The 9,132-nt window shown below is 39.4% G+C and overlaps 1 protein-coding gene across 1 annotated transcript; it reads left to right on the forward strand.

Annotated features, from left to right (window-relative positions):
• The first annotated feature begins 4,674 nt into the window (after positions 1-4,674).
• On the forward strand, positions 4,675-5,658 carry LOC108412458 (C-X-C motif chemokine 11-6-like). Its single transcript, XM_017684482.2, has 4 exons — positions 4,675-4,795; positions 4,914-5,040; positions 5,134-5,223; positions 5,369-5,658. The coding sequence occupies exons 1-4, from the start codon at positions 4,741-4,743 to the stop codon at positions 5,379-5,381; spliced, it is 285 nt and encodes a 94-aa protein (XP_017539971.1). The 5' UTR covers positions 4,675-4,740; the 3' UTR covers positions 5,382-5,658.
• Positions 5,659-9,132: the final 3,474 nt, after the last annotated feature.

A 9,132-nucleotide genomic window follows, 5' to 3' on the forward strand; every position in this document is an offset into this window, starting at 1 on the left:
GTCAGTCCAGCTGTGTCATTTACATGATGTTAATTATATAATTAATATAAATACAGTTATTCATTTTCTTTACTCACTCAGAGCGGCGCTGTGTGCAACAACCTCCTGCAGTAAGGCTTCCATCAGTTCTTCAATGGCGTCTGTTTTAGTGCTCATCGTCTGATTTTCTGCAAAGTTTTCAATAACACTATTTAATAATTATACATACAAAAATACATTTTTAAAGAGCTGCTTTATGAAATATATTGTTGATAGTTGAGAAACGTTTTTTATTGATATTGATAACTGAATGGTCATATGGATGTTTGGTGGTCAGTACTGGACTAATTCATCTTAGCATTGCTTTTTTATTTTGGCAGATATTAATTTCCATTCTTACCCAAAGGTTGGTTGTTATCCGCCTCCTCATCCAGGTCAGCGGACATTATCGGTTTAATGGCCTCGGCCTCGGCTTCAGCCTTAATCTGATCCGGCAAAATTCCTGCTAGATCATTGCTGGCTTCAGGAATGTCTTTGGTGGAATGGAAGTCCTTGTGTAGAGGAGGTTCCATCTTCTCTGGTGACCCAGCAGATTTTCTCCAAGCTAACAGACACAATACCTGCTTGGAGGTGTGGAACATTGCTCCCCTCCTCTCCCGCTGCTGGCTGTTGGGCTGCTTGGATTTCTTCTGCTCTTTCTAAGTCCACTGTTGGCTCTTTTTCCTGTTGTCCCTTCCTTTTTCTTACTCTCCACTTTTTCTTTCTCTTGATTTTACCTCCATCTCTGCTCAGTTGCTCTTCACTTGCGTGAAAAACAATAAAGTTTATCTGTTTGAACATTAAATATCTTGTCTTTGTAGTGTATTCAATTGAATACAGGTTGAAAAGGATTTGCAAATCATCGTATTCTGTTTTTATTTATGTTTTACACAACGTCCCAACTTCATTGGAATTGGGGTTGTAATAATAATAATAATAATAATAACAATCTGTGGGTTTCCTCCGGGTTCTCCAGTTTCCTCCCACAGTCAGGCTAATTGGACATGCTAAATTGCCCCTGTGAGTGTGTGTGTGTGTGTGTGTGTGTGTGTGTGTGTGTGTGTGTGTGTGTGTGTGTGTGTCTGCCTGCCCTGTGATGGACTGGTGACCTGTCCAGTCAGGTAGGTGTGTCCTGCCTTCCACCCAATGACTTCTGGGATGGGCTCCAGCTCCCCCTTTGACCCAGATGGATAAGCGGCTTAGAAGATGTGTGTGTGTGTGTGTGTGTGTGTGTGTGTGTGTGTGTGTGTGTGTGTGTTTGTGGATATGTCTGTCTCCCTGCCCTGTAATGGACTAGTGGCCTGTCCAGGATGTGTGCTGCCTTCAACCCAATGACTTCTGGGATAGGCTCCAGCTCCCCCTGTGACCCAGATGGATCAGCGGCTTAGAATATATATGTGTGTGTTTTTACACATCCTGGCTAGTCTTGCGTTGGAGCCTAACGGTGTTGATGGTGTCTGGGAATGGAGAAATGACAATGTGTACATAGAAACAAATGTTAAACAAGAAGATCATTTCAAAAGCAGGTCATCCAATTTCTGCACTGAATTAGCCACATTGTAAGCAAATCAACAAACCGTTTTAAGACTGTCCTCACTTCTGATTGCTGTTCCGCCAAAGCCCCACCCTCCACTATAAGAGCTGTGGAGTTTCAGGCGCTGTGGTCGACCACGGCAGCACCGGCTGAGGGAGCGGCAGAAGGAGTCACTGAGAAACAAACATTTGAGGTTTTTTTTTATTTCAGACTAGTTTCTTTTGACAAGTACACTTTAAATGTTGGAATAAAGTTTACGGATATACACAAATATATGACGACCAGCGACGGGAGAACTGCGGGCAGCAGCAGCTGTCGTAACAAGTTAGAACACAGCTAGAAGGACAGTGGTAATTTGGCAGGACTTGGGTCAGTTAACGATATTTGAAATGTGCTGGGTTACCATAGTTTTGGTGCAAGTAACCCATAACGTGCTCATTTGTTTCAGTACCCAGGACTATGAAAATGAAAACTGACCACAGACAGTGTCAGGTAGCTGCTCAGCTGTCCTATTCCCCCACCTGTAGCCTGTAGTATCAGGTGCAGTGTTGAATATTTCAGGGCAGCCGGTGACTGTTCGCTTTTTCCTTTCACAGCTTTCAGCCAAAGTTGTATATATCTGCCATTTGTGGCCGTTTGAGCCTGTCTGAGGCTTGGTCCGGTCATTCTGAGCAGGTTTACGGTCATAGCAGTGTAATGTCTTCACCTGGGCGGCCTTCAGTCATGAGATCAGGGAGATCAGGTAGCTGATCAAATGCATATACAGTAGTCTGAATGTAGGCTGTTTCTGCCTCCAGAGCTGGGTGCAATCTAGCCATTTTGCTCACTAAGGTATACTTGAGTACAGTGTAAGTACAATTTTGATAGGTTTACTCTTGACTACTCTTGAGTGATTTAATATGGTAAGAAACTTAATTTTACTTTTACTTCATTTGCCTTGCAAATGCATGCTTAACTATATTTGTAAGGAAAGGAATCTGTTTCTTCCCACTTCCATTTTAGTCCTCATGTTTAGGCCTCTAGAGTAATTCCTCTTCTTAATAGGTGTGATGTCATTCTGTTCAGCTTCTTCTGCTCCTCATCTGCTTTGCTGTTGCTTACACAGCTTGATCACTTTATTCCGGCCCAAAGGGATTAAAAAAAACAGACATCTAACAGACTTCAACTCCTGTTCCGGTAGATGCTGGGTGTATGAAGCACCTCTGCAGTGCTTGGAGTGGTGGGACCTGATGGGCTACATGTTGTTTTTTTCTGTGTGTACTTAATTGAAATGGCAGTTCTTTCACCAGTGACCATGGAGCGACGGTCAGGAGTCCAACAGAGCACACTTGGCTTCGCTCTCAGGGTGGGTAGGGTGCCCCGACTCCATCTCCCAGATTACTCAGCATGATGCTAGTCAGTGCAGGCATCTGTTAGCTGACATATCAGAACTGGCGATTGGTGCCGAGTGTGTTTGGCTGTCCAATGACATTGTGTTAGTAGCAGTTTGCAAACATGTGATGGTGCTTAACAAGTCTCTGAGGAAGCCTGTGTTAGCCTTCGCCCTCCTAGTACTGGTGGTATTGTGTGACTGGGGGAGTCCTGACTAGTGGATAGAATTAGAGATGACTAAATCGGGGAGAAAGCTGGGGGAAAAAAGTATAATTGATTTTGTTGAATGTTGTTGCTGACACTGTTCTAGGTTGGTTACAGCTGTATAACTGGCCTTATTTATAATATTACTGTTAAATTTATTAGCTAACAAAGGATAAAAACAAAGAAATTGGATTGTAAGTTAAAAATATGTGATGAAAAGTGGCAGTCTGACACTCTACTTGACCACTGGTGGACCACTCAGAAAATGTTGAGCAAAAGCAGGCAGCTTTGCCATTAGTGGGCCAACAGTGGCTCGCTACCCTCTTGCAATCTAGGATGCTTAATATGATCAAGTAAAAAAATATGTATATGTTTTGTTTTTTAGGTGATTTAAACCCAAAATATTGTTAAAATATGCTGTATTGCTCTTTGTCTCACACCTACTGAACACTTCATTAAATCAGAAACCCAACATTCCATTACACATACCCTTCATAGGAACTGGTTCCTGTTACTGTGCAGTCATAAACTCTTAATGGTCAGCATTTTCTAGCTCTAAATCTGGATTGGATGGAGAAATTGAGAGTTTGGGAGTGAATTGAACTTCTTCCCTCTAAAACAGAACCACACAATTTTGCTTCAGTTTCACAAGTGTGCTGCTGGAAGTAGAAACTGAACTAAAGCTACTCCTACTTTCTATCTGTCATCAGCTTCCATGTGTGATGTAAGAAATTGCTATTGTAAATATGCTATTAATGTCCAATACATTGAAGATGGTCAAATGAGACTGTGTTGATTTTCTAAGTGAATAAAAGTGAACACATCCTCTACAGAGAGCATACTTCTGTACATTTAACTGGGTCATTTATGTTTATTTGAGGAATCAAGCAAATGGAGAATAAAACATAAAGCGTGACTTGTGCAAAAGTTATGGCGCATGTAAACTAAAATGTGTAGAAACATGCTATATTTAAGTTTGTTCCTTCAGTACAGAGGTTATATTAACTTACTCTCACTTAGAAAATCTTTTTTTTTTTTTCGCATATGACTATGTAAAAATTTACCACTGGATCACCTTCGCTTACTAGTTGAGCTTTAAGCTGTCTCTGCACCTGACCAGACCTAAACCTAGACTGAAATCAATACAGCTGCATGCTTTGCTCGCTTTTGTCTCCTTGTGATAGACATCATTTTCATTTGAATTGTATTGGCCTCAAATTTGTGATTTTCATGAATTTGATTTCTGTTTCTACAGACAAAAATATGTTACATCTGATTTTACTACGTTTGGAATATTATTCTGTGCTGTTGTAAATTATGCAGTGTTGGTCTGAAGAATGATCACAGGTGGATCCTAATCATCATAGTGGAATTTGCCATTATTAACTGCTGACTAAAAATCAAACATTTCCAAGAAACAAGAAACTCGAGAAACTTCAGGAAGTGAAAGCAGCTCCAAAAAAGGCCACGTCCGCCAAAACAGCAGGGAAAGTCCTACCTCAGTGTATAAAAGCAGAGTGCCAGTCCTCATTCAGTCACCGCTTCACTCTGACAGCTCCCTGAGCAGAAACCAACAAATCCTCACTGAGAGCTTCTTCAAGAACAAGAGCAAAATGAAATCTGCTGTAGCTTTTGTTGTTCTTTGTCTGCTTATGCTGCATGTACAAGGTAGGATTCCGTCTTTCATTGAGCAAATCTAAATTTAATTGTAGCTTATTGTATTTTGTACAAACAAACAAATATAATACTGTAGTTAATAATATGTATGATGTATAACTGTTTGCAGGTCAGGCCAGGATGAGCGTAAAGAGGTGCTTATGTCAAGGTTCTGGGGTGAACATGGTTCGTCTACAACGTGTTGAGAAGGTTGAAGTTTATCCTCCTAGTCCATCTTGTGAAAATGTGGAAATTATGTAAGTTTCTATCAATTCATAATCAAATGATGTGAAATAGCAAACAGTTCAAATCCTTTCAGTCGTCTAACTGGTGTGTCTTTGCTCTTTTAGTGTCACTTTGAAGAACAGTGCAGGACAAAAATGCTTGAACCCAGAATCCAGTTTTGCCCAGAATTACATCAAGGCAGCCATTAAAAAGAGGTGAGACCAGCAGCTTGAATACAGTAAGACTGATAGATACACATTATTCTGAGCTGTTATTCAGGGAAAAAGCACTAAAGACCAAATTATGTTGTAAGTAAAAGGGGGTTCAATTAAAATGAGTATTTTTATGTTTGTTTTTCAGGAGTCTGCAGTGAAGCCTGTGACACAATAACGGTGAAGATGTGGAGATTGACTGAGACAGTGAATCCTGCTGGCTGTATATAGCTACCTCAAATATTTAAGCTACTTCAAATATATATATATATATACACACACACATATGTGTGTGTGTGCTTAAACTACTTGTGTATTGTAAATACTGTAAATATGTCTGATGTTTAATTTATAACTATAAAGTGTTTCATATTTAATGTACAGACTTTTCAGAAACACTTTCTTTTTATCTACTTTGGTTTTGATGTTGATGTCTTAAATATAATAAAATGTGCCTGAAATCCACAGAAACAAATGTGATGTGCTTCTCATTAACAACATACATGATAATGTTTGCTCATAACTTTCTTGTCAGTATCTGTAAATGAACTAACAACAAACTTTTCAGTTATAATAGACAATCTTAGTGATTGTGATTAGTGGAGTGATGGAAATCAATGATGGGAAACAACAGCAGATTAAACAGTTGTACTATGGCCTCAATGGAGAGCAACATTTAGGAGTAAAAGTGTGAACTGTGGGTCCACCAATACACTGTCACCCTCAGTAAACAAAGCCACCAAAAATGATTGAGGCATTTTTCTTAATTCTAATCTGTCTTTTAAAAATACTAGTTAAAGTTGTAACAATGATTCTAACACGTATTATTGGAATTTTAAACGTATTAAAACAGTCTAGCTACAGAAACTGCAAAAGAAATTTTTTTGGCAATGATTCACTTATTGTCTGATTAGTTGGGCACACAGCCCAAGTTCAGGAGTTTATAAACATGCTTATTAAACGAAAACCTAAGACCTCTCACTACTGTATATGTGACTTGATTCTCTGGGAAAATATAATACATTTTGAAGATGACTGTCTTGGTTGCAAGATCGTTCACGGTTTAGCCCACTTGCTGAGCTCATTGAACAGAAGTGATAGTGTTACTAGATCCGTCTCCAGAGCTGAGTGTGTTACTCACTACCCCACATGTGGCAGTCTCCAGTCCTCACGGGCATAAACATTGCAGACTTCAGCACGCTGCCTCATTAAACACACCTGAATTAGCTCATCAGCTAATTAGAAGGCCTTCTGTCTGAATTCAGAGTGTTAAATTAGAATAAATGCTAATATCCGCAGCCCTTCGGACTTGAAGGTCCCCAGTTTGACATGCCTGAACTAAACCAACGATTTATTGGCTTTATAAGCACAAAAGAAAAAAGTTAAGGTTACTGTATTATGCATTGTGCTAGTCAGCTTGGTAGCATACTGCCTAGCTAACAGTGACATTTCCAGCACTTGCTTTCTAATTAGTTAGCTGGTTGACCTACTCTGCTTTTACATGTGACAAATGTCCACACAGTAATAACAACTTGATGTACAGTATGTTCGTATAGGTAAATAAATGTTAACAGTAGTGTATGAAACCAATATGAACATTTTGATTAGCGCAAGCATCTTAAACATACTTCTTCATTGCTATTTGCCTTAATTTGCCACTGAACATATAGAATTAATTTCGGCTGCAACCATCAGTGTAGGGTAATATTCAGAATTCTGCTCTCTATGATGGCTATTCAATTAGTGAATGTGAATGGGAATTAATGACTAACAAAGGCAATAGTTCAGCTTGAAACAATCAGCCTGCTGACCTCTCACCTAAATCTCATGTCTGCATTGTACACACTTCTACAAATTTATTTGAAGTTCAGCCCTGATCCCCTGCACGAGACCTTAGCAGCATTCAGAGAAAGTTTCAGAGAAAAGACTACAAGAAAAAGGAACCTACAGCACTGTGAAACAAAAAGTACAATTGGATTTAAATCAATACAACCACAAAGACACAATCTCAGGTGGGGAAGCCCCAGTTTAGAGCATAAATTAAAGCACTAGATCAGCTTCACTCACTAGTAGAACTTCAAGAGGTGGTTGGGATAGTGTAGTGGTTAACACTTTTACCTTCTATGCTGTAGACTGGGGTTCAATCCCCTGCCTGGGTAAGCACCCTACACTAGTCCTTGGACAAGACTCCCAACACTACCTTCACCTACCTGTGTAAAACAATCAAATTGTAAGTCGCTCTGGATAAGAGCGTCAGCCAAATGCCACAAATGTAAATGTAAGCCATCTCTGAACCTGAGCAGATGTTCAAGACCGATGCTGAAATGAAGACAGTTACAGCTTTGGCTCTCATCTGTCTGCTCGTGGTCGACATCTGGGGTAAGAAAGTCTGTAGCTTTTCATGTAAACATTAGAATCCTCGACCACTGATTGCAGACCTGCTTGTTTATATGCCGTGCTACTCTGGTCTGCAAGGACGGTGCAGGAAAGAAATGCTTGAACACAGAATCCAACTTTGTCCAGGAGCTCATCAAGAAGATGATGGAAAGCAGGTTAGTTTATGTCTGTCTGTCATAACTTGAAGCTTCATCTTCATACTAATAAGGAATTTCCACATTTAAAGCTGCATGATGGTATACAGAATCTGCTTTACTCACTGAATCTGTATTCATGGAGCTTTTGCTGTTTTGTAGGCGCAAACAGTAGAAGAAGCTCCAGAGAACCGTTTCTGCTCCAGTTTCACTCCAAAGACGCCCTGAGGTCAACAGAGAGAAGCTGTTCATCAGTCATGGACTTTCAGTGTGATGATATTTTCAAACAAACTGTCATTGATCACCCTTTTTCAGTGCAAATAGTTGTGCTGCATTTAAAGTATGGAAAGACATCCACACACTGTGATGTACAAGGTGTTTTCCTCATTGTGTCTGTACTTTTCACTTTTTTCTCTTTAACTTTTAGAAATGTTGAAAATAGTTGAGAATAATAGAAAAAAAATGAAATAATCACTATAGGGTTGGTTTGATTTTAGGTCATATTTCACATTGGATAATAACACAGAATGACTGATGTTGTTATATTACAACTGACATGTAAGTGAAGGGTGGCTGAAACAAGGCATAACTGAAGACAAGCACCATCAAATTACAGAAAATGACTGATATTGTAACTTCAGCTCATTCACTGATGCATGAATCATCACCAGTGCATGTATATGGATATCAGCACCACTGCTCAGAACACTAGTGCTGTATCAGAAACTGTGTATAATTACACATTACACCCCCCTCCTATTGTCAGTGGTCCTGGAAGTCTGCTTAATAACATATATTTACATTAAATGTAATTGACTGCAATAATCATGTATGATCTGTGTCATATGATGGCTACATCTTGAAAAATGATGCACGGTCTTACATTGTTAATCAAGACCAGAAAAAACAGTCAACAAAACAGAAAACACTAGAAATATTAAGGAAACTGGGATTAGGGAAACTGCAAAGTCAAACAGGGGCTATATGAGAGTATTAATGAGTGCATGAACTTACTGCAGATGTGATGATGAAAGGGTGGAGCCAGGAGCTGAAGCTTAAGTAAAGGCTCTCCATCAACATGGAAATATTATGTAAATTTACACTACATGGATTATAGTGTACACTTGTTTTAAAATACAGAAATGTGCATCTGTTCTCTGCTGATTCTTTCAGTTTTCTTGCTTTCACGCAATACAATGAACAAACCCAGCTGTGTTAGTGCAGAGAGTAAACTGTCATATTTGTAGAAGGCCTTCAGAATTTCATGTTGAACACTACACAAAGCCTGACATTTGTGCTCTGAGCCATTCAGGGATTTGATTTCTGTTTTTACAGCCAAAAATATGTGACTGATTTTACTGTATTTGGAAGATTATTCTGT

The sequence above is a fragment of the Pygocentrus nattereri genome, chromosome 20, assembly GCF_015220715.1.
Source record: "Pygocentrus nattereri isolate fPygNat1 chromosome 20, fPygNat1.pri, whole genome shotgun sequence".
Lineage (NCBI taxonomy): Eukaryota > Metazoa > Chordata > Actinopteri > Characiformes > Serrasalmidae > Pygocentrus > Pygocentrus nattereri.